The sequence below is a fragment of the Perca fluviatilis genome, chromosome 18 (assembly GCF_010015445.1).
Source record: "Perca fluviatilis chromosome 18, GENO_Pfluv_1.0, whole genome shotgun sequence".
In the NCBI taxonomy this organism is placed as follows: domain Eukaryota; kingdom Metazoa; phylum Chordata; class Actinopteri; order Perciformes; family Percidae; genus Perca; species Perca fluviatilis.
This window is the reverse complement of record NC_053129.1, coordinates 23,694,368-23,719,067: the sequence shown is the minus strand read 5'-3', so window position 1 is coordinate 23,719,067 and position 24,700 is coordinate 23,694,368. Positions and strand designations below refer to the sequence as shown.

Sequence of the window (24,700 nt, the reverse complement as noted above, 5' to 3'; positions counted from 1 at the left end):
GAGTAAAATTGCTCTTGTTTTGGTTAGACATGAAAGCTGCACCCCATATAAACCCACAATATGGCGTTGGAGCTTAATCTCTTCTCGTTAGTTGCCATCCAACGGATGTATTCTCGGTTGATTGCTTTCCTCATGCAAGTACATTGAATTCTGGTGATTAGCCAATGGCAGAAGAAAGGATGTATGGGAAATGTCTGCTCCAATATTTAACAGGACTAAACCTTCCTTAAAAATGCATACAATGGGTCATATCATACTGAAACACCTCAGTAATTACCTAAATCAAAGCAGTTCCTACTTCCCTTTACATGGGTGTAGCATGCTTGCAGAGAGAAAAAACAAAAAACATTCTCTTCTCATTCTTCTCACTTGACCAGTGGAGGCTTTTTTTCTGATCATATTTTTTCATATTTCATCTCATACACTCAAAGTCCTCACTCTTCTCTTACTCTCATCATACATATAATAAAGATCCTTTTTTTCTGCAATAACCCAAGTATATCACTCTGAAACATACAGTCTGTCTTTTACACTTCGTCCAAATGCATGCGTTGAATCAACCCCTCCACCCCTCCTTCCAATCAGTGACTTTGTATGATGAGGTATAAATCCAGCCTTACCCTTCCCTCTCTCTCCGTCCTTCCCTCTTGTTTTTCTCTCACCCCTCCTCAGTCCCTCCCACACTCTTTCCCTTCTCCTCATCTCTCTCCCCTCCCTCCATCTCTCTCCTCTCCTGAGTCCAAGCCCACGATGCTCATCAGTGGCTCCTCATCTCTTTGAAGTTTTTCTCTCTCCTCTCCCTCGCTAATGGTGCGTTTGAAGTGTCACTCAACTCAAGGGCACCCAACACACAGCTGGATGAGAGTGCGCTATCTTCTCTATCTGTCAAGAAAGTGCCGCTTCAACCGCAGTCCCACAAATGTACATACGCTCGCACCCAAACAAATGCATTTGTTGCACGTGTCCCTGAAATTGGCAATACCACCATCCCTGGAAACCATATGTACCCTGCTGGGATTTATTCAACATTAAACGGTTTAATTCCACAGGCCGACCAAGAAAAAGACTACTATATTTCTGTATTGATTTCAAAGATTAAATCAATCGTGATTGCTAATGGGGGTGCTGGATGGGGAGGAGACAGGTCAGATAAGGATTTTTCAGCCTTCAGAGATGGATTGTGCAAAAGGGATTGTAAATCAATATTTAAAGGGCAGTCCAGGGGTCTCATTTCTAAACGTGGCGTACGCACAAAATGGGGCTGAAAATGTGTAATCTCAAGATAATCAGTAACAGATTGTGAGGTGTAATAAATAAAATAAAAAAAAAAAATTATTAAAAAAAAAAATTTTAAATTTTTAAAAAAAACCCAAAAAAAAATTTTTTTTATAAAAAAAAATAATAAACATATAATCAACTTATGATGATGACGTAATTCCAGCAGTGTTATTTGCGCTTGTACTGAGTACGGAGTACTTGTTCCATAAACACCTTGTAAAATCCAACTCAAATCTTTAATAAAAATTCTTTCTTAATGTATAATCTGCGCTCTCTCACCGTCACATTGTCTGCTAGGAGCGCAGGAGGAGGAGATGGCCCGAGTGCATGGAATACAGGATAGCATCAAATACCCTAGCATTAGATAATGGCAGAACACAGTGTAAATAACTAAATATCTGTCTTTAATATGGTGCATATATCATCAAATGTCAAAGTCTGGAAATACAGCCTATCGTGCAATCGTTACACTTAATGTCCTTGTTATCAGTCCAAACTTTAATACTGTTTGTGACAAAACCTGCATGAAGAAAAGTGTGTTTGCCTATTACACTTTCGTCTTTAAATTGTATCTCGGGGTGGGGGATACCACTAGTTGATGCTGTGACTTTGGCAAGGTGTTAAAAATCACAAATTGCTGTAAATATATATATACTGCGGTGACCCCCGTGCGTAATGCTGCATGATGGCACTGGTGGCCCTGCAGGAGGACTACGCCAATGGAAGAATCAGGAGAGAAAGAGACTTCAGGGATCACGACGATGACTGGCTAATATGCCGATTTAAATTCCCTAAAGCTGAGCTCTTGGATCTATGTACTGAATTGGGTCCAGTAGAGAGGGCAACGCACTGGAACCGTGCCATCCCGGTCCAAATACAGGTCCTTGCCACTCTGGGGGCAACCGGCTGTTTCCAGAGGGAAATGGCAGACAGCTAAGTGTTTTTATATATAAATATTATATATAATCTTCACCTTTATCACTAAGGCTTGTTTGGATATAATATATAGTTCTGTTAAATCTAGGTCTGGTATATTGAAGCTGTCCCTGAGTGCCGTAATGACTACTGTTTTGAAAGGTATTATTAAATTTAGGTAGTCTATAGATCAGGTTTCCCTACACTGCGAGAACAGGCCAAAATTATAATTCAATTTGCAGCAATTCCCGAGCATCTGAGAAATTTTTTGCTTTTTCCCCGCCCGCCAGTCGTCATGATTCGGCATAAAGAACAACTGCCAGGGTCATTAACATACTGATCAGCATTCATGAGGTGCTTTGTATTGACTATTTATGGTTAAAAATGGGCGTGTACAGGGCGGGATAAGAGGCTGATTCACGTACGCATACTGTGGGTAAACCATGATTTATAAAGGGAACATTGCTTACAGATGTGCGTACGCACGGTTTTATAAATCTGAATGCGTACGCCAATTTTGGCTTTTAGGCGTATGTACACTTTTAGTAAGGATCCTACGTACAGTTTTATAAATGAGACCCCTGATTTTTAGAATCAAGACATGCATTCAGGAGGTTCCTGGTCATCTGCCTGACAACTCTTTACCTACCATGATCTTTTTAATGAGGCATCATTCTAAAGTGTTGATTTCCTGTGATGTTGTTGGTCAAGTACGTTCCATTGTTTTTCTCTATCGTTGTAGTCATTGTAAATCATTATTTTACAGCCTTGGCTAAAGCCACAAATCCTTTCAAGATGTGACAAAAAGGACATTCGGTCAAAATGAAAACTATCAGTATCCAGGTCCTTCAAAAATTATTAAAATATTTTTTTATTTAATGCCTTAAATGTTAAAGGTCTTTTTAACCATACAACATAAATACACAACAGATAGGTAAAATATTTAAAGAATATCGCTTGCTAACCATATTTAGTTAGTTAGTTAGTTGACTTTTTTATCCCCACGAGGAAATTAAGGTGTCTTTGCAGCCAGGTACTTAAATACAGTTACAACATAAAACACTACTATTAATATAGTACAATACATTAAAATACAATACAGTACAGTCACGATACAATACAAATGCACTTGCGCTTTGTAACATGCTGCTGGACCCAGTGGAAAAATTTATGTCCTGTTGTTCTATTGTTTATATTGACATTTGTAAGTGTCACTTCTAAAACATATATACCAGAAATAGTCAAGCTATAATAACACCTTTTATCATTTTAGTCTCTAGTCTAGCAGCAAAATGGAAAGACTTCCAAACTTAAAGTAAATTTAAATGTGTCTCCCTGAAATCACAGATACACTATTTAACTTTTTTTTCATTTGCTCCCATCTGCTCTATGTTTTGTAATGTTTTTAATTTCTCTTCTAAATGGTCAGATGTAAATTTACCCTGGTCACGCACATCACTTCTCACCTCTGCATTGGTTTACTTGGTCGTCGACCTTTCGCTCACAAGGACCTTTCTCATAACATGTAATAGATTACTACTAAATTAAAGTACCTGAAACGGAAGGATGGATTTTTTTCTGTGTTCAGTTTGTTATAGTAGCTTTTCTAAGCATGAGGAATTGCTGTCCATCAAATGTCAACATCAATCTCCTTATATGACCCTGTCCTGTGATTTAAATTTGAGTACATTATCACCTCTAATGAACAACACTATAGTGATCTTAGGAGGAGGAACAGTGACAATGTTTGTAGTTCATGTGGCTGCCCAAAACTAACGTACAGTAAAATCTACAGCTTTACAATAAAGTGTTTCAAAAATACTTCAGATGGAGACATGCTTATTAGACTATGGTCACACTAATGACCCTCCTCTTTATCTCTCCTCTGCCAGGCCACTAAGGAGGTGATAGAGCGCGAGGCTCCAGGGATGTCTCTGGCGATGCTGATGGGATCCCTCAACGTCACACCACTAGGCATGCTTTCCAGGTCAGACACGCACTCTCATGTACGAAACAACCAAAGCACACATACTATTATTGACATAATTTTCATTGAATTCCTTTATTTAATCCTTTATTTGAACAGGCAGCCTGATTGAGATCAAGATTGAGACACGGTGCTCAGGATTAAACATGAACTGTATAAACATAGACAAACACACAATCTACATAGCATATGTGTATATGTATGCTAAAGTTAAAATGTCCTGTGACCTAACATTATAATCATTGTGCTACTACTGCCAGTTATTCCAGTAGAGCCTAATAGATAAACAATGTACAGTGCGACTCCCTTCTGTTGGTTAAAGAGGACCATCCCACCTTTTCGTGTTAGAAAAAAAACCTGTGATTAAATGCAGTGCATTGTGATACATAGAATCAAGGCTTTAAGGTGGAGGGAGAGGCATATACGTATAACAATAATCAAGCATACTTTGTCGCACTTTCTTCCTCTGTATTAATATAAACCTTCCCCTGTGTTTGTGTGTTGCAGACCTGTGTGTGGTATCCGAGGGAAGACGCTCATCATTAACTTACCTGGAAGCAAGAAAGGCTCCCAGGTATGAAACACTGCAAAGAAATGTAACAACCATAGACTGTTAATATTAATGAACAGAGCATGTGTGACGTCACCCATTGGTTTGTGGAGATCTGTTATGAGTCATCGAGTTTGCCGTTATGGGCACAGCCATCCTGGTTGCAGATGTGACGATTTTAGACAAGAGGGAGGAGCCATGTTACACTACACACTTTCACTGGCAATCACATCATAGCCATGCCCTAAAACATTTTAAACAACAAGACCATAATTCAAAAAATTAACATAGTCATCATTCAGAAGACTTAAAACCAGTGATTGAAACCATAAACTCATTATGAAAACGTTTACTGAGGTAATAAATCAAGTGAGAAGTGGGTCCCTTTCTCATAGACTTCTACAGAAACCGACCTCCTTTTGCAACCGCATGTGTTGCCCCCTGCTGGAATTCAGATAGAATGCAGGTTTAATTAAGGTAGCCTGACAAGCCAGACCCACATCAAGATGTTGGGTCTGGGAACTCACCATTGACAGGGCTCAATCCAAGGGGCGGGATAAACGGTTGTCTTTCAAATTCCCTCTGCACGCAATAGGATAGCGCTACAACCAGGCAGAGCAACGAAGAAGGTAGCGAAGCTAGATGATAGATTCAACTTTTGACGTATCCGCTCGGCAAAACTCTGAACACATCTTCCTTTTTTAGAATGACTTCTGTGCCGTTCTTTGTTCTTTTCTCAAAGAAAAGCTGAACTCCAAGTCTTCCAGAAGACCGCTGTTCCCAGCAGCAGCAGCCATAAGCCCGCCCACCAACTCTATACACAATGTGATTGGCCTGACTAGAGTTTGGTTTTTCCAGCTCGCAAGTCAACAGAGAGTGCCTAGACCCCCCTGGATGCAAATTAAATCTGCTGCCGCTAGGGTGTGTCTAGATTTCTAGCTAGGTTTAAGGCACTTCCGCATTTGCAGCACTTGCAGCCGAACCGGATGCTTTGTCCATTAATCTATGGTAACAACATCACTGTTTTTCTCCTGTGTATGTGAAGATGTAGGTGTAGTTAAGATAGAAAGAAACCGACCGTCTCTTTCTTCTGGATAAATAAAATTGAATTGAATTAATAGATTCACCTGCTGACTAGTCTTGCATTGCCAGACCAATCTCCACAGCGCTGTGTCAGCGCTGCAGTATGGTCTGGCTACACCATCTTTCTATTCCGGGATAGAGGGTGGGGAGAGAGACAGAGAGTGGCTTGTCTGTATTTCTTTAAACCAATCGAAATCGTCCTGGGCGGAGATTGCGACAGGGTAGGAACATCCAGCGCGGATGTCAGCCTTTATCTCAGAAATCCATTAAAGCCAGACTACCTGATGACAGATCAGGTGCAATGCTTGTTTTTGTGATTCAAATAAATACCCATTTAGGTTGGGGGGTTAAATCCCCAACTTCTGTCCTGCTGTCAAAGTGTCCTTTAGCAAGACACTAAACACCTGATGGTTAGGCCAGTGACTTGCGTGGTTGCTTGGGCGCTCTGGAACGGTGACTCTGTCGTCAGTGGTGCATCTAGTGTAGCTATGACCTGTTTGTATGGACAGCATTAGCTTAGCATTGTGCTAGTAACATGACTCTTTACGTTAAGTTCAACTTCGCTTTAGACTCTTTCCTGCACATCGTTAGTGTTGCAGCATGTGTAAGGTGTCTGTATGGAACTGAATGTGTGTGACTGAGTGTGCATTCATTTGAATGATTAATTGATGATGTATGTGCCTACAGCATAGATCTGTGTGTTCTTTGTTGTTTCATGGTACATTTGTACGTTTCTGTGTTTTGATGTATTTCTATCCGTACAAAGGCATAGATGCAGAGTGGGTTTGTGTTAGTTCTGGTATGTGAGCATCTTTGTGTATGGTATACCTGTGTGTGTGTGTGTGTGTGTGCGTGCGTGCGTGCGTGCGTGCATGCGTGTGTGCGTGCGTGCGTGCGTGCATGTGTGTGTCTCTGTGTCCCCCTCCATCTGTCTCCCTCTCTGCTGTGCTGACCTGCACATCTGTCTCCGTCTCGTTACGCGCCCGCTTCTCCTGATCGATTTTAGTATTTCTTTTAATCAATTACGCCACCTCTCCCCCATCTGCTGCCATATTATTGTCTCCCTCATCAACCTCCAGTTAAAGTTAACTGCACAAGCCACCGATTGCAGGCTTTTATTACGACGATCTCCTGTCATAAAGATAACGGTGAAGTCCAGCTGATCCAGATTGTCGGCTGTGCATCTTTTAGCTGCTTGTTTGTCTCTTTGGCCTCATTTACACTGCAGATAAAATACACTCTATATCCATGCTGTTCAATTCATTCACAGCTTTGTGTACTTTTGGCATTTAATATATGTCCTTGTTGTTTGCGTTTTGTCTATATTGTGATAAGATCTCAGTTTTTGGTATAGGAGTCCTTGTATATTTATAAATTGTTTGAACATTTAAATTGAAAGCACTTTTAAAGGGGTACTTCAGTGTAGAATTGGACAAACATAGTTTAATTAAGTGTTGGTACTCACCAGAGAGAGATTAACACATGAATCGTCAAATCGAAGCAGCAGAGGAAGAGATATTCTGACTTTTTTTCGAGGGTCAAGCTCTGCAGGATCCTACATTTCCAATAATGCAACTCAATAGCATATTTTGTTAAGCCTTTGTTGCCTGGTTAATACTTACATCTTTCAAACTCTATGCCCCAAATTCACAACTCAAACTTTATGTTAAAAATTTGAAACCTCAATCCCAATCTGAGCTCATCCTGATGACATTATCCAGGTTTTTAGTACTATCATTATACTATTTACTGTTAACAAGGATACTGGTATTTTAGCTACTTAATCTCTTATTACTGTTGCAACTAGATAAAAGGCCATTATAACCATTATTTGAACCCACTACACACACACACTGTCAGCTGGTCCATAATTAAATTGTCAATTTAAAAACGGCCCTCTGGGACCTCTGATGTAAGGGCTTCAAGGCCCTGACTTTTGCACTTGTTATTTCTGGTTTCTTACGATGTAAGTGATCTAGAAATTGAAGCATGTTACTGGCCATTTATTTAGTCTTTTTCTTACTCTCCACCACCTATTCTCTACTGTCCTTGTTTCAGTATTTTTCTTTCTTTCTCCTTCACTTTTTATGTCTATCTCGCTGTCTTTTTTTCTCTGTTTTTTTGCTCTCTCACTGAATCTCTGTCCGTTTCTCTCCAACTCTGTCTCTCTTAATCTCTCGAGATCTTATCCTCTCTCTCTCTCTCTCTCTCTCTCTCTCTTTTCTCTCTCTCTCTCTCTCTCTCTCTCTCCATGTCTCTTTCTCTTTCTGTCTGTCATCCTCTCCTCATCTCTTGCAAGCCCCTCTCTCAGAACAGCAGTGCCTTCCCATTTTCCTCCATCCTTCTCTTTTGCTTGGGTTTCTCATCCGCTGGCAGTATATCCAGGGATTCTGCTCTTTAGTGTTCTTGACAGTTACTCTCCTCTAGGACAAAACAGAGAATAGGAACAGAGATGTACCTAATAAAAAAAATTCACGGCACGCAATGAATGCACAAAACGGGAAAGGAGGAATGTCTCCAGGCTCTTGACACCATCCCCACTCCTTCAGCCATACACACCCGACCCTCCTTTCCACGTCTTCCAAAAATGCTCAGATGTGGGCTTCAAACACACCAGCAAGAGGCATAAACAGTCAACTGTGTGCTGATGGGTTTGGGATGTATATGTGTGTGAGTGAAGGGGGAGGTATGGGGTGGAAAGGTTAGCTTGCGGCTGAACAGCAGGGCCGGCGGGTGTCCTTCTGCTCTCCTTTTGGTATTTTTCATGCTCAGTGGTGGATGATGCTTTTCCAGCCATGCATGCATCCTAGTGTGGATCTATGGGATTTTAAATTCTGTCAAATCAAGGTTAACATCGTCACATTAAAGCCTGTGATATGCACACATAAATCGGTATGGGAAATGGAGAGGTTGCTCCGAAAGCCAGTTCGCAGCCACGGTAGATACTGTAAAGCGTGGGGGCGATTAATAATGTATCTTCTCAATGCTTAAAATACACAGGAAGATAAATAATTTCACAGATTAGCTCTTGTCTTGGGAGTGAGGAGAATGGAGCATTTAGCATTGCCGAGGAGCCCACAGGCACACTGACACACAGAAAGACACCAGAGAGGGAAACAGAGATGCAGGAAAGAAGGAATGAGCACAAACCAGAATGAATGTGGCCAGAAGGAGGCGCTGTGATCTTCTGAGGTTGAGGAGGAAATCTCTGCTTTGATTTTACTGCCTCAAGCAGGGTGTATGTGTTACATAGAACTGAGTGCACGACAGTATTCATGGTTATAGTCGTGTACTGTAAAGTCTTCATTTGAAACAGACTTACTGCATATTAGAGAAAGTCCTTTATTTCTATATCTATATTTTCGGATTTCCTTCTATTTTATTTAGCTGTGCATGCTCTTTCCTGTAAATCTAAACTCAACACCTCCTCTATGTTTACTTGCTGCCTTGATAAATCCAGGATAATCTAAATTTCCTAGCACTTATTCCATCAGTAGTGATGTCATACTCAACAGTTGTTCTTCCTCTTTCTCTTGAACTGAAATATATTTTTACTCCCTAATTATTTCTAGTTCTTTATGAGAAGGGTTGTGAGGCTTTAAATGTGAAGCAACTGCAGGAAGTGTTGAGTTTCATTGACAGTAGCTCTACTACAATTACAAATGTTTTTTTAAATGGCACTGTTGAAGAGTTATAAATTAGTTAGTGAGAGAAAACATTTTTTTTTTGTCAAAAATAGACTGTAATGACATTTTTTTTACTGGCTTTCATTCAGTGCCAGCTTTTATTTTGTTCATGCTGGCTGCTATTTTTTGAATATCGACCAAATCCCTCTTACTGATGTTATCTCCCTCCTTGCACTCCTCTGTCCTTCTACCCTTCCAGGAATGCTTCCAGTTCATCCTGCCGGCCCTGCCGCACGCCATCGACCTCCTGCGGGACGCAGTGGTGAAGGTAAAGGAGGCAGCCGATGAGCTGGAGGACCTGCCGTCGCCACCACCACCCCTCTCGCCGCCGCACAACAGTTCGCCCTGCCGCCAGACGGAGGACAAGGGCGTGCAGTGCGAGGAAGAGGATGAGGAGAAGAAGGACAGCGGTGTGGCGTCCACCGAGGACAGCTCCTCCTCCCACATCACCGCCGCATCCATCGCCACCAAGGTACTGGGGCGTGGGAGAGGAAAGGGAGAGGGGAGGGTTTGCTGTTGAAGCTTTCATCTGACTCCATGCTTTTTCAAACGGTCATCTATACACGTTCACACGTCATTCATACAAGCATGTGTTAAAGGAGCTGTATGTAGTATTTTAGCATCAACAAGTAATTTGAGAGTGACGAAGACTTGCAGCATATACAGTACACAACCAAGTGCCCCTCTAGAGACAAAAGGTTCTACTTGACTTGACAGTACATCATCTACATTGAAATTTACAGTTTAGATTACACGACAAAGCTGGGCTATAAAAATGTGGTCACAAAGGGATCGTACAGTTTTTACAATTTGTCCTACTGATACGGAATGATACGGAATGGGACAATTCAAATGCGTTGTGTGCAGTTTAAAGTTATTTTGACCAGTGAGACTAGTTAACAGTAGTTCAGATACATATAGAATCTGTTCAAAGAGAACTACACCATCTCCAACGCTAAGGGTTTAATATTATGAAATTCATTATTTCTCCTAACAACATTTTCACAAATAGGTTGACATGCAAAGTACAAAGATACTCTAAATTGTTGTTTTGATCCATGGCAGATGGTTCTACATGTTAACAGGAAGATACTGTACTGTAGATTGGATGTTCGCTCACACTCAAATTAGTTAAATGTGTGAATTACTTTTACTTTTCTTAGATCTGCCACCGATCTTTGAAAAAGTTCAAATTCATAGCATGTGCGCATAATTGCTGCTGATGCAGGCTGCTAAATTGGCTGTCATGATGTTATTATACCAAAGGTACACCATTACAAGACATATTGCTGTTTAAAAATACTACAGGTGAAACTGAGCTTCATCATGGTAATAATAGCATCTTGAGTTGAAAAAGAGTGACTCTTTTCCTTAACATAAGTTTGTCATGTATCTCTGTATATCATATATCATGACTGTGTGTCTCTACATGCATCTGTGTGTGCGTGTGTGTGTGTGTGTGTGTGTGTGTGTGTGTGTGTGTGTGTGTGTGTGTGTGTGTGTGTGTGTGTGTGTGTGTGTGTATCATGTCTACTGTGTGCAGTCACATGTAACATCAAGTATCTCTCCATACCCATCATCCTATCCTGCCCTGTCTGCAGCCTGGACCCTGCTTTGTAGCTCTGTTGTCAGGGTAACATCCCACTTCATTGTCCAGTCACAGAAGGAAGTTGGTAAGACTCCGCCCCCCGATATCTCATTATTTGCATCATCATTTCACATTTTTAAGGTCGTTTGTCTTTCATCTGCATCAACCCCTGTGAGTAGCCGTATAGTGGTTTAAGTTTAACTACACATTAGAGATGTTGAAATATGTGTCCTCTCGGCTGGTTTTTGTGTTTGTAGCGTCTGGAAACTGTATATATACGTGTTTGTGTGTGTGTGTTTGTGTGTGTGTGTGTGTGTGTGTGTGTGTGTGTGTGTGTGTGTGTGTGTGTGTGTGTGTGTGTGTGTGTGTGTGTGTGTGTGTGTGTGTGTGTGTGTGTGTGTCTTCCTGGATCTTTAATATCAGTATGTGCTGCCTATGGGTATATGGTGTGTTGTGTTTACAAGCACGTTTCTCTGCCTACGTTTGTGTGTGTGTGATCTCAGATCCCAGACTCCATTATCTCACGGGGTGTGCAGGTGTTGCCCAGGGATACAGCCTCTCTCAGCACCACGCCCTCGGAGTCGCCCCGCGCCCAGGCCACATCCCGCCTCTCGACTGCTTCCTGTCCCACACCCAAAGTGAGTACACGTACAGTAAACACACTCATGCTCATACATTTCATTGGACAAACACAAATTTATCATGGTTGTACTTACATGTACATGGTTGTACTATATCCTTGTGAGGACTTTACCTTGCCAATATTGATTTCCTAACCCTTTATGAACTCCAACACAATGTTTCATTAGCCTGAATCAGTGGTACCCAATCTGGTTGAAAGTAAATAAATCTGATGTGTTGTGAGAAAAGTGTACTTTGATGCTTAAAATTCAGTTAGTTCTTGCTTCCAATCTAAAGCCACAAGTATGCATTTTATTGTGTTGTAATGGGCCGATTTAATCTTCAAAGTACCCTTACATCTGATCCTAATTTTAAATGTAAACCACAATCCTAAATCAAAACCTGCCCTAACAAAAGTGCCAAAACAGTGCTTGTTCTTACTCTAAAACTTAAACAGGTTTTCACCAGGATAGGAGTGCAAGTAAATACACTTCCAGCAACACACAGACTGCACAGATTATGCTTTCACACACACACACACACACACACACACACACACACACACACACACACACACACACACACACACACACACACACACACACACACACACACACACACACACACACACACACAAGCCTGCCCTAGTCCATTTTCTTGTCTGCTCAGCCCTACTATTTGTCTCCCACAGCTCAACTGCGTTTACTTCCACAGACCATGGTTATTGTAGCTATACAGTTTGCTATTTTGTGTACAAACATATATGGTTTCCAGTGGAATCACTGTCATACTCAAAAGACAAAGATTTCTGATTGTAAATTCATTGTTTCATTGTTTTTCATTTGGGAGAAAGGTGGTACTGCTTTTTTTCTTTTAACTTGCATTTTGCATGGTTGAAATGTGTTATTTATTTGTATTTATGTCTTAATATGAGTTCAGGTTATTTAAAATCAAACAAACATCACACACACACACACACACACACACACACACACACACACAACAGTCTTGACCGATGTTCTCTTTCAGTGTCTCAACTTCGCAAAGTGTATGTTTTGTGTCTGTTTCAATGTGTTTTATATGTAAAACCCCTGTTGTTTTTGTGTGTGTGTATTTGTGTGTTAATGGAGACAGCAGGTTGTGGTTCTCATGCTTGGATGTGTATGCCTTTAGAATTATTTCCCAGGTTCAATTCAACACATTGGAAATTTCTTTTTACAATATACCCTCAGTCTGCTTTGTCAGTCCCCGCTTTTAATGGGATACTTTAACATTTTGTCAACTTGTGTCCCTCTTTTTCCTTAAAATATTTTTGTTGTCACTCTTAGCACTCATTTTGTAACCCATATTCACCACATGTCGACAGTAATGGTGCCAGTTGGTTATAATGAGGAGTGCTAACTTGTTTTCTGTTTAAGTGACCTAATTTTTGATGCAAAAAGGAACACATTGTACCATGAAATGTCCAAGTATCCCTCTATGTTTTCACTCATCTCTCCTGCAGGTTCTTAAAATGCAGAATGGCGTCGACTCTCTCTCTTTCTGTCTCCTGTCTCTCTCTCTCTCTCTCTCTCTCTCTCTCTCTTTCACCTCATCTGTCAGTGTCACGTCTCCATGTGTCTCCCGGACAGCAGGCAGGTGCTATGGGAATGTATGAGGGGGTTGCCATGGGAACAGAGGGATGGGATGTTAGTGGAGGAGGGAGGGCGGGTGCATAGGCGAGTCATGAGACAGAGGAAGCAGTCAGAGGAGAACACTCTCTCACTCTCTCTCTATCTCTCTCTCTCTCTCTCTGCTCGGTGTTAGCAGAGCGATGAGAGGTCAGCACTAGAGAGACGGCTTAACCCCATCAGTACATTTTTAAAAGTCTGTTGAAAGTGTAGATATTTAAATATGCAGTTTAGCCATATGTAAAAACAATCTGTCAAGATGTGAAGAACTTAGCAGCAAGTAATGCAAATGAACACATTAGCTTGAAGCTTGAAATGACAACAGCTTAGCAATATTGTTTCCTCTCCAGCTCTTGTAAAAAAAAAAACTGGTACTGATTTCCCTCTTGGTCTTAAACCAAATCAGTTTAGGATCTGATTTGTCACCAAAATGAATCTTTGATGTTTTCTTGATTTGTCCCAAAAATCTAATAAGAACGGCAAAACACTACGATTTTTGAATGTGGTTGTGGCTAATGCATGAACAGTGGCAGAATTGTTGTGTGCTTGTTTGAACCATTGTTTTCTGTAGAGAGAGCAATGACGCTGAACATTGCAGCAACGCTACCTTGGGTGTGGCAGAATTTTCTACGTTAACAGTGCACTGAAAGTTCTTTCAGGTAAAGCTATGACCTTGTTTCTCAGTGATGTTTCAGTGAGTGACCAATAACCTGAAAATGACACGTGACAAATATAATGAAAATGGTCCTTTATCCATTAGCTTCTTTGCAGTCTTCGCCTCTGCAGGAGGATAATTGCTGGTGTTTTATTTTGTACTAAATGGAAATATATGATACTACACTTTTTACTTTTCAAATTTCCCAGCGCTTTACAGCCACCCGGCCCATGTTGATGACCTAAACCTATGTAACTTTTCTCTCTACACTGTGCTCCATGCCCTACCTTGCGGTGATCACAGCTTGTATGACTGATCATGGTTAGAGAGCCTCAGACTTAGTCAAGGTGTTTTTGACCTCAGCTGAGCTACAGAGTGTGGAGCTGTAAATAATTAGACAGTGGGGAGCTTTGTTGCTTCTGCTGTTGTCCCAGTGCAGCTACTGGCTCCACTGATGCAGTGAGGTAGTCCTGTCCCATCAGCCCCCCTTTTCCTTGCCCCAACATTCAAAACCACACTCACACCTTTCTTTGTTATTGACCCAGTTTGTGCATCGCTAGCCTGTCACGATCACATGCCAACCACATTAGTTAGCGTTTGTGTCTGATGTGCGTGTGTGGACATGTGTGTCTTTGTGCGTGGCAGATAACAGACAGTTAATGGCTTTTCTAGGTATAGCTCTTAGCTTGTTTAGATTCAGTCACAGGCTGTTTCCCAGCGACAAGCTGCCATATGTTCTTTGAAATTCCCACGTTGCAAGCGGCTGCCGACAGTATGTACACAATGTCCCCGGAGCCAGAGCCAAAATGGCTCTGTTCACCGATGCATTTCATGTGCAACTGTGGGCTGTGTTAGTTTGTTAGCTGGGTCTTGTTGGCAGCATTGCGTGTTGGCTTTGAGAGTAGAAGGTATATGGAGTAGGTCTTAATCTTGTCACCACCAGAGCTGCTGCTGCGGTTCCCATACAAGCAGGGCCGACACCACCAGTACACCAGTAAAGCACGAGCTAGGAAACGCCAGATAGAAACATGCATAAATGCACACACAGTATGTCATGTATCAGCACTTCAGTTCAAGTAGCATTTGTCAAGTTACAGGACTGTATGTGTTTTCAACTGGATGGCATGTGACACAAGATAAGCCTTTGTGAAAATGTTGTTTGTGAATGTGTATATGTGTATGTGCCAAAGGAGCGCTGTAGTTTCTCATAGGTTTTGCCATTAAGCATAAAGCCTGTGGGTGTGCCTCTACACCAAGGAGGAGCGCAGACTCACAACTGATGTCCGTCTGTCTGCAGTGTGCAACAACTGCAACACAACACATACAAATATACACATACAGTAAATTTCACAGAGTCATCCTCAAGGGAGAAGTGACTGTCTCACTTTCATATGCCACACACACACAGCCCACAGCCCACAAATGCAAGCCGATACAAAAGGATTACAAACTGAGCAGCTCTACAACCATTCACGTAACCAGATTTTTTTTTCTCTGTCCCTCTGTCTCTTACTTGTGTACGCACACAAGAAAGCACACATGGGCAGACGCACCTAGACACAAACACACACACACACACATGCACAAGATACAGAGAGGGTAGTTGTACCCTTCCACTCCTGTGAGCATTTAGTACAGTTATGTAATGCTGAGTTTGGATTAATGAAGCATATGGGAGATGGGGCTTTGACTCAGAGGATGGTTGACAGTTTGTTTGTGTGTGTGTGTGTGTGTGTGTGTGTGTGTGTGTGTGTGTGTGTGTGTGTGTGTGTGTGTGTGTGTGTGTGTGTGTGTGTGTGTGTGTGTGTGTGTGTGTGTGTGTGTGTGTGTTTTATGTGCAGTCATTTGCTGAGACACAACTACAAAAATACTTTTGCCTTAGTTGGGTGTACTATATATTAGTATCTGGTCAAAAATATCGTGATATTTGATTTTCTCCATATCGCCCAGCCCTAATTTGATTATTCAGATTCTGGCATTATTTAGTTACTTATTGAATACCTTCCTTTGTCAGTTGATAAGTCAATATGAGACCACACAAATTCAGTTTTACCTCATTTTTAATGTGAATTTAAGGCCTAAAATAATAATGCCTCTTAAGCCTGACTGCTGTATTTTCCATCAGAGCGTTCACCTTGAAGCATCTGCAGGTGCTACCAGTATTTATGCTCCGTCTATACTGTTCTGAACATCCCATCAACTTGACTGATATTGGCATTTATTTTGATTAAAGTATTCAATGTTCTCAATCTCCCATGATGCCATTGCACAAACTCTTTCAGGTGCTGGCTGTGCATCTAGAGGACACTGCCTCACTCTGCATTGGTCTTGTAGCATTTTGTTTTGTTTTGATTAATGACTTGATGTATGGCTTTGGAGCCAAGGCCAAGGCTTTATGGAAATCATTCTCCTTCTTCACTGGAATGTGGGAAATTAGTCACAGTGCAGTCGTGCAATTCAGCACACGCCACTTCACTGACCTTCACCATGAATGTATTGCCATTCTGATCACTGCCACAAGCCAAAACATGCACACATCCAACTATTTATACATGCACACCAGACCTATAATACATATTAATGTAAAATAAGAGCATTTAAACCTGTTTTCAGTATATGGTGGAGTGGGTAGTATGTTATATAATGCTATAATGTATATGTATGTATGTATGTATGTATGTATGTATAATATGCTATTATTTTGGTAAATTTTTGACTCAGATTGACTCATCTGACACTATCTGAACTAGGGCCTAAAAAAGTTTATCTACATTACCAATTAATATGCCAGGTATTTTTTCAATAATTGATTGCCTAGTCAGAAAATTGTAAAAAGAAAATAAGGTTTTGAGAAGAACAGCAAATCCTCATGTTTTGAGAGGCAAAAATATAGCAGATGTTTGGCATTGTGCTTAATAAGGGACTTAAACAAGTAATACATAATTTAAATCGTTGCTGACTGAATTATCAGCTTATTTATTATTTGAAATCATTTCAGCTGCCTTTATTTTGTAAAGTTTAACCACCTGCTACTTAAAGTAGATTATGGGCACAATGACACCATTTGCTCAAAGTCACAAGTACAAGCTTGTCTATTGGACAGTTTTCTGTCCCTTGCAGGATTTTCCCAGCAGTCATAACAAACGGGATGTCATGGTGTGTGAATATTGTACATGCTGTTTGGCTTGAGCTGGATCGGTATGCAGATCGCAGAATCATCACTTGCAAATGAGTTGTGACAGAGGATCATTGACAGAGTGAGGTGATCAGACGGAGGGCGATGAATGATTTATGCCCTGGCTGTACGCGTAAGCATCGTTTCAATGTCAAATCAGCCGGCTGTAGTGTGACGGACCAATGCTCTACAACCTGTATGGCAGCTTCTCTTCCTGCAGTCCAGAACAGTACAGGAGAAATAAGTCTGTTATAATCAATAAAGGGACTATCTTTTGGAATAATTGTGTTAATCCATCAATAGAGTTCTAAGGACTTGTAGGAGGAAGCTGTTCTGGAGGCTCACGGTGGCCCAGAATCCTACCAAGATACTTTATGGTGGTTTTGTCCTTAAGGTAAAGGCTGACATGGTGGTTTTTAAAAGTAATCTGGATGCTGCAGGGTCTAAGTAAGAGAAAAATGTACTGAATGTTTGTGCTCTGCCATTTTCTCTTTATTTCCATGTCACTGTACTGTGTTTATGTGTGCATGTATTGCATTGAGCGAGTGTGTGACTGGATGGTTTTGTTGGTCTGTTCCGATGAGGACATTGAAACCTGGCACAGTGTGACGCTCAGGCACTTTTTTACAGCCTGTGTCGTCATTCCTTACAGGTTTATTCCCCTGTGGAAACGATAGATAAGACTTGTTATATGCTTTTGTGTTCCACTGAAATTATTCACATTTTGTTTTACAGCAGTATTGACCGTGTGTGTGTGTGTGTGTGTGTGTGTGTGTGTGTGTGTGTGTGTATCCAGCAAGCAGCAGCACTACTAGATATGTGTTATTGTCCTCCAGTGCAGTAAGGCTCATAAAAGTGACTCCTCATCTCCTGGCCCGCTGGAGGTGTGGAGGATTTATGATGTAGTGAGTGGGAAAGAAAGGCAAAGAGAGAGAGAGAAGGAGAGTGGGAGGGAGTGAAGGAGAGAGAAAGGGGCGGAGAGCTAATAAGTTAGAGAGGACAAGGGAGTGAAAGAGAGAGTGGGAGGTGGGGAAGGAAAGATGGATATAATTGAAAATAAAGGAACACACAGGAAACGGAGGACAGTTTGGCTAGCTAGGACTGTGCTGCACAGTCTGTCTCTCTGTCTGTTTGTTTGTTTATCTATCTGTAGCCATCTGTCCATCCCCAAGGGCGAGTCCTGTAGCTCACCTCATATTAGTCTCAGCACCCCCCCCCCCATGATAGAGAGAATGTAAGAGTTGAAGGGGCAGGAGAAAGAGTCACATCCGTCATTTCCCACACAAATACCCACACAGACATGCGCGCACACAGACCTCAGTCATGCGTTTATGATTTAGCGCAGCACCGAATGTACAGCAACATACCCTCCTCCTCCTTATTGTCTCTTTGGCTGTTGAATTTCCTTCCTGCTCTTTCACTCTCTTGTGTGTCCTTCTCACTCCAGCCTTCCCTTCTTATCTCTCTCTCTTTCTCTCTCTCTCTCTCTCTCTCTCTCTCTCTCTCTCTCTCTCTCTCTCTCGATTTTCCTCTTACTCTCTTGCTCACCCTTCCTCACTCACTCTCTCCCAGTTAGTGAGTGTGTAAAAGTGTGTGTGTAAAAGTGTGTATGTGAGTGTGTGCGTGTGTGTGTGTGTGTGTTCTTGTGTGTGTGTTCTTGTGTGAATGTGCCGGGGAGCTCATTCTGTTCCGACTCCAGGCAGAAGATGGTAAGTAATGTCTTTCCTCCTGCATATTTGAGAGAATGTTTACAGGTTTTTTGAGAGAGTGTGGTTATGTGTGTGTGTGTGTGTGTGTGTGTGTGTGTGTGTGTGTGTGTGTGTGTGTGTGTGTGTGTGTGTGTGTGTGTGTGTGTGTGTGTGTGTGTGTGTGTTTGTGTGTGTGCAGAAGTAATTTGTGCGCTTGTGTAATAAGTGAAGAATTTTGTATTATTAGCTGAGTGGAAATGGTGGTGAATGCATTGTGTGTACAGCGTGTGTTTGTATATATAAGTTCAGCTCTTGCTTACATATTTGTGCATGTGTGTGCTGCTGGTGATGATGATGATGATGATGATGATGATGATGATGATGATGATGATGATGATGATGATGATGATTATGCCTAAAGGAGGTACGCATTCAGGCCATGCATGAATTTAGGGAGTAGAAGGGTGAGTAATGAAGCGATGGGACTGTTGTTGACTAGCTTAAACTAGCTAGGGGCTGCAGGGTGAGGAAGAGGAGGTAGATGAAGGGCTTGTGTGCCTGATAGTGTGGCCGTGGTGTTTCTGCAGTGTTAGAAGGTGGTGGACATTACACATTCACAAAGAAAGGAGGATGAGCAAGTGTAGCAATCTCACAGGACTCCATCAGTATCTGAGTCAAGCTTCTCAGAAACAGAAGCAACTCCATCCACATTTCCCCTCCTTATTTAGCTGCTGCTTTTACCCAGAGCACCTTACAGTAAAATTCATGCAAGAGAGGAATCAGAACCCCCTTGATCCCGATGCCTACGTTGTTGTTCCTTTTCCCTGGAGTTACCATGTGCTTCCCTCCAGTCACTAACATAGCAGCTTAGCTGGGGCGCTACTGCAAATGGAAATGAGGGCAAAATGGATGAAGAAGTGTGGAAGCAGCACCTTCAAAATCCATGATGGCTTTAAACAGCTGACAAGGAGAAGCAGCAGGATATTGATGTAGCCATGGAGACTCTACCGTTAAAAATGTCAGGTACAGCGATACATTTGCAGCTTTATCGATTGCTAAGTTACACAAAGGTTCCAACCGTGTGTGAAGAAAAGATCCACGCAGGGCTAGTTAATGCCTTTTGTTCCTGTTTTCACTAAAGAGTTGTTGATTCCTGCTGTTTTACACAGACACTAGATATAGATGATCTCAGGACAGGCCAACGAAATATCAAATAATAATAATATATATATAATAAAAATATCAAAATGATATGTTAGGATTTGGTTTGCCAAACTGCACTTGTTATACTGTTAAACAATTGGCTGAATGCAGTGACTTCCTGTAGTCTCTGCTGGTTTTCTCAACAACAAAAAGCAGATAATGAGATATAGTCCATCACATTACCCCCAGTAAAACCACAAGGTGTCATTTTTACACATTGTTTAATGTACAAATTAAACAAATGAGATATAATGTGTTTATTTGTGAGCTTTATGAGCTGATTTTTTTTACCTTTGGACTAGTCTCACATTGCCAGACCTTCCTCCACAGCACTGTGGAGGAGGCCACGCAGCATTCCGGGATGGGAGAAAAACATGCTCTGGTTTATTGGCATTTCTTTAAACTAATCACAATTGTCTTAGGCGGCGCTATGACGTTCCCTCTCCAAAATAGCCTCGGGAAGGAACTCAAAGGTTGTTTTAGTCGTTCAACAGAAAACTGAGATTCAACAGATAGTCTAGGTAGCTGTCTAGATTTCCCTGCAGAAATCTAAAGGAGTAGTTAACCATATTCCTCATAAATCAACCGGAGTTTAAAATTACAACACAAAGAAAGCGGAAGGTAACGAATGGGACATCAGGATATTGACTACCTTTGGACAGACCGTTTTCTGTTTTTTCAAGTTAAGCTAAGCCACCTGGTTGCTGGTGGGAGGTTCATATTTGCCATAAAAAGAAACAACATAGAAAACATATAAAAAAAACAGTGGTATCAATCTTCTCATCTAACACTTCTAATAAGATGATTTTGAAAATGTCCAACAATCCCTTTAAAAATATATATTTTAGAAAATACATGAAACAAGCACACTGGCATTGGAGACTCTGGAGAGATTTTTTTTTCACTTGTTTTAAGAAAATAAGACTTTAAAGTAACACAGAACGACTTTATACGGACATTTTTGCAGTGTACTAGTCTTTTTTCCCTTTTTGAAAATCTGCTTTGCCCGAGTTTTACATGGCCTGGGGGGAAATATAAACATGCATGTCAAGCGTGGAGCGTGTATCCTCCTCTACATTAACAAGAGAGACAACAGCTTTCAATAACTGGATGTAAAAGGCAGTTTGAGCAGTGAAGAATGATCCTACCCTATTAAATGTCAGGAGCAGAGGGATGGCTGTGATGGCTGCTGGGTCGTATAGGACGCAGGATGTATTATAATGTGTTATATATTGTTGCAGAGACCAGATGAAAGTAGCCATGGCCTGAAAGAAAGTGCTCTTTTGTCTCTGATTAATGTACACACATTCAGCCACCTCCCTTTCTTTATTTGGCTCGTAGCAGCCATAGACCATTTGGGTCAAGTTGCTACAGGCTTTAAGTCAAAAACACTTCAGCTGAGTCCAGTGTGCTTGTTCATGTGTGTATAGAGTGTGTGCACAATTTAGGATTTTTGTTATTAAGATAGATGATGTAGATATCTACTTGTGCAGTATATATCAGTGTCATATGCACATACTTCCCCACACATGCCTTGTGCATCTATATGTGTGAGGTTTGCATGCATTGTATGTGATATCATATTTTTCTTGAGTTACTCATGCCCACTGACTCAGTGAGTTTGCCTCAAGGGTGATGGAGAGAGAATGGAAAGACTACAAGAGAGCTTTAAATAGCGAGGCAGAAAGAGACAGACAGACAGACAGAGTGGAGGAGGAGAAGATAGACAGGAAATGAAGGGCAGTAAGAGGAATGGATGAGTCTGTCTGACCAGCTGTACTGAGCGTGCTTATTCACCATGTGGGCTGCTGTTGAGAAGCCTAAAGGGATAGGGGGGTGGGGGGGACTGGTGAGCAGCATAACACTGGCCTGTCAAATCAGCTGTGTTAGCTCTCACTCTCCGTCACGCTGGCAACTCACATAATAGCTCATTAATTTCTAGTTGATGTAGACACGGAGACGGCCATAGGAGGGCAGTGATGAATGATCGGGGCTGGACGATAGGGCATGCAGCACATGCTTGTGGTCAACTATAGTTTCTGGTTGTTTGGCTTTTTACGGTGTGGATTCTTTCTTGCCTTTTATTTATTGATAGGGGAGACGTTGGGGAGCAAGTTTGTTTTCCTTTTCAATAACTTGCTGCTTAAAGCACTGACAGCACACAAGTTTAATTTGATAGCAAAAGACAGCAACTCATCAGAATCCTGCACAGTCAGAGTGTGTGATATCATTCAAAAGACGCTGATCAAACTGAATCTATAATTCAGTTAAGATATGAGGATCTGTAATCTAATAACACATATTCACGACTGTGAGTGTGTTACATTGTTGTTTTGTATGCCAAAAGACTTGTAAAATAACTGCGTACTATAGGAAAACAGAATGCAATGTTGTTCCTGTGCCAGTTTAAGGAAAATGCTGGTCTATTTCTCATAATTGTTGGTTTTGTTTTTCATAATTGTGGCCATTCTTACTATGAGTCATGTTGACTTTGCACGCAGAACCTCCATTGTGGAGATTTAGAAAATACAAACTCCAGCAAAACAACATGTATATGGCGCAAGCAGCCCAAACCAAAGTTTTCTAAACCAAACTAAAATAAAAATAAACTAAAATACATTTTACATAAATCATTCAGTCAGAATTAAAGTTACACAGAAATTATATGCATCTAACTGCATATGGATCTACTTGCCTGCAACTTTCAAGCTAACTAAAAGCTGCCAGTTGATCTATAGGTGGTGGTAATGCACCAAGATACGCAGAAATGCAACAACATAAGGCAGTGAAGAAGATAAAGAACAAGAAAAAGAAAATGAAGAAGAAGAAGACTGCATGCAAACAATCATAAGCAAGATACAGATACTTTAAAAATCCCCTTTGCAAATGTTTTATGAGGAAAGACATTTGTTAGACCTCAAAGATTCACATAATGCATTTTGGTAAGAAACAATGAATGTAAACAGAAACTTTGTTTCCCACAGGACACCTTTAATGGCTTTAGTGTACAGGTACAGAGTGAGGTCATTTGTAATCTGATCACATTTGATATCCAACAGTCTTTTGTGAAACAAGATGGCTCTGTGGTAAATGATGGCCTGGACCAAACATGATGCAACATGTTGTGGTTTGAAGTTTGCTTTTCATTTGGTCAGGTAGTGGTGGTACGAGATTATTCAAGATTTTGCACTAAAAGGTTTTATTCCAAAACATAGTATAGGTCTGCATGCAGTTTTTGCTGTTGCCCATTGCCCAAAGTTTTAGAGCTTAACTTTGGCACCCCACCCTAGTGGTACTGTAATATAAAAAAAGACACTGTGGCAAACCCCCCTACTACACATGTGCAGTAGGGGGGTTTCATTCAGAATACTTCAATGTAGAATTTGGAGGATGTCAGTTTCCCGAAATCATGTAAAGTAATGTAACTGTAAACAAAATATATTGTGTGATGAGACTGGAGAGGACAAATGGTTTCGATGTTGGTGAGTTGAGCTTTCTCTTAACAGAGTGCTGCCTTACTGCTACAATGTTTAGGAGATCCTTGTGTAGTTCACTCCTGAGTTTCAATTTGTAACCTCCCATGGTTTCCTGCCAGTGTCAATTATCTGAGCAGTGAGTTTAATGAGGGCAGCTACAGTGAATCTTCAGCATTTCAATGATTGGGGATGGGATACTCATCCCTTGACAGCCCCACTTTAAAAAGGCAATTTATTATATAATCTGAAATGTTACTGTTTCACGAGGAAAGATTGGGAATCATCTAATGACTTAAGTAATAATTCATAGTGAGCTTGGCTTTCATGATGGCCATTATTTTTCTGGGAATAGATGTGATATCTTTTTTTAAAGATTCTTTTTTTGGTGCTTATCCACCTTTATTTGACAGGACAGTTAGGTGAGAAAGGGGGAAGACATGCAGGAAATTGTCACAGGTTGGATTCAAACCCTAGACCTCTGCGTCGAGGCATAAACCTCCAAGTATATGTGCGACTGCTCTACCCACTGAGCCAACCTGGCCACGATGTGATATCTTTTACAAGGATTTCCCAGTAATATGCCATTTCTGAGCTCGACGGCTCTGGGAAATACCACATGGATAAAATGCTGTACAGACGCTGTCTTGGACATAGTGAATTACTCTCCCTTTATTACCTCTTTCCAACCTCATTAGTGTAGGTAATAAAAGTCTTCATGTGCCTTTTTGTGGTGGCATTGTTATTAGAAATGCCTTAGCACAGCATGAATGAGAATGCTGCAATCATGGCTGACGCCAGTAGAGCAGTAATAGGTGATACTTTTGGGTGCTAGAAATAGATTACGTTGTGTTGTGTATTTTGGGCTACTATACGATCCGTAGTGAGATACACCTGATGGATTGTGGTTAACTTTAGCTACCGTGGTTGGTGTTAGCCATGCTGCTGTAAAGACATGCTGTTGGGCTAATAAACAGTTAGTATTCCGGGTTATCATTGTTATATCTAGTAACATGAAACCGTGAAGAATATAACACATTGCAATTCCCGGCTCATTTTATTTCCCGTGTGATTTCTGCTTTACATGTTGTGTCAGATGTCGACATGATGGTGATGAAGGGATATTCA

At 41.1% G+C, this 24,700-nt stretch overlaps 1 protein-coding gene across 16 annotated transcripts in view; it reads left to right on the top strand.

Annotated features, from left to right (window-relative positions):
* Positions 1–24,700, top strand: part of gphnb (gephyrin b) — a 94,718-nt gene that overhangs the window by 41,503 nt on the left and 28,515 nt on the right. For all 16 annotated transcript variants that reach the window (XM_039781622.1, XM_039781625.1, XM_039781620.1 and 13 more), the window contains 4 exons: positions 4,086–4,180; positions 4,688–4,754; positions 9,699–9,971; positions 11,591–11,725. In XM_039781622.1, coding sequence (XP_039637556.1) covers positions 4,086–4,180; positions 4,688–4,754; positions 9,699–9,971; positions 11,591–11,725 — 570 coding nt within the window. The remainder of the gene's footprint in view (positions 1–4,085; positions 4,181–4,687; positions 4,755–9,698; positions 9,972–11,590; positions 11,726–24,700) is intronic.